We start from the raw sequence: 1,664 nt of genomic DNA on the forward strand, positions 1-1,664 counted from the left end.
ACTCTACCATAGGCAGCCATTTTGGAACCTATCCACATGAATCCCAGATATACGATTGCATGCAGTTGCAGCATATGTTCGAGTTATATGACGTGCTTCTTACACATTATATATAAATGTGGTCTATCCACTTACCGTAACAGGATTAGTAGTGTGGCCAGTTGCGGGGATGGGGGGTGGGGGGTGGGCGGGGGGGGGATTAGGAGGAGGATAGAAGGTATTAGGAGGATACTGCTTAGGATGGATGCATGGGAGGAAGTACAGGCTGTGACGTTAGCTGTTAAATAAGTGTCTGAGTCACTAAAGAGATTGGCGGCCTCTGCACTGCCTGTTCTCAATACCATAATTGACATCTGCTCTGACCACTTTACTGGGCAGCAGGGGATGACCTTTTAAAGCATGATGACATCAGAGGCCAATCGCCTCTGAAATAGCTTCTAAGTACAGTAATGCACAAACAAGCTTTTTAAACATTGAAATACTACAGGCATGTATAAGTACACTCATGTGTACTCAGTGGCTAGTTATTAAATACATATGTAATCAGGTAATAACATAATTAACAAACTGAAGTCATATTTATAAGAAATACAATATCTGATTATTCACAACCATGAAATCTATGTTGAGAATGGACACTGAATGGTTCTGGGAAAAGATTAAAGAAAATATCAAAACAGTTGAAGAAACTTCGAGGTGGGAACCAAAGTAAGGGTTAATTTTGTTTGACTGTTATACATTTGCCTTGTGACACTTAGGACATCCCTGGGTTTTAAGAAGGGCAATTAATCAGATTGGGATTAAAATGGAATCTGAGATAATCCGACTGTTGAGCCAAATCTTTCCTAATCTACACTGATTAACAGGTGGTTGGAGGGAGCCAGGGTGAGGGATTAATAGAGGGCAGTAGAGAGGGAGGAGAGGAGGAAAGAGGGAGAGAGAGAAGAATAGCATTAGAACTTTACTCTCCCTTCAAGACTTTCTGTTGGACTATCAGACAGACCTCCAATTGCCTACACAGCTCTAACAGTTCTTCTTCTCTCTCTCTGTGTCTCCCTATCGGACCTCAGCAGAAATGAACACAGCACCCCCTGCAGGAAGTGCCCTGGCTACTGGTGGTGGCAACAACGGGCCCACCACGCCCAAGAAGGGACCACCCAAGTTCAAGCAGAGGCAGACACGTACCTTCAAGAGCAAGGCCCCAAAGCCTGGCCAGAAAGGGTGAGTCTCTCTCTCTCTCTCTCTCTCTCTCTCTCTCTCTCTCTCTCTCTCTCTATTAGACACACACACATTAATTCTCTCTCTCGCACACACAAACACAAGTCCTCTCTCTCTCTCTCTCTCTCTCTCTCTCAGACACACACAAATTCACACTCTCACACACACAAACAAACAAACCCATAAATTATACAAAACAAGCATACGCTACTGTATTACACATGTATACCAGTGTACAGTACACCCACTCTTGGGCTTTGGGTTTGTGTAAACCTATTTGTGTAATCAGTGTAAACATATGATTGACTCCCTGAATGTCCTTCTTACCTCCAGATTTGGTGACGACATCCCTGGCATGGAGGGTCTTGGCACAGACATCACAGTGGTGTGCCCATGGGAGGCCTTCGGTGACATGGAGCTTAGCGACCTGGCCAAATACGGCATCA

General features: G+C 44.5%; 1 protein-coding gene across 1 annotated transcript in view; it reads left to right on the plus strand.

Annotated features, from left to right (window-relative positions):
• Positions 1-1,075: 1,075 nt before the first annotated feature.
• The window catches only part of pde6hb (phosphodiesterase 6H, cGMP-specific, cone, gamma, paralog b), a gene marked incomplete at both ends in the record, with an annotated part of 594 nt that continues 5 nt past the window's right edge, over positions 1,076-1,664 (plus strand). The window contains 2 exons of the mRNA XM_083676248.1: positions 1,076-1,221; positions 1,552-1,664. The exon at positions 1,552-1,664 is cut by the window's right edge and continues 5 nt beyond it. Coding sequence (XP_083532374.1) covers positions 1,076-1,221; positions 1,552-1,664 — 259 coding nt within the window. The remainder of the gene's footprint in view (positions 1,222-1,551) is intronic.

This window comes from Argentina silus, assembly GCF_951799395.1.
Source record: "Argentina silus genome assembly, chromosome: 9".
NCBI lineage: Eukaryota > Metazoa > Chordata > Actinopteri > Argentiniformes > Argentinidae > Argentina > Argentina silus.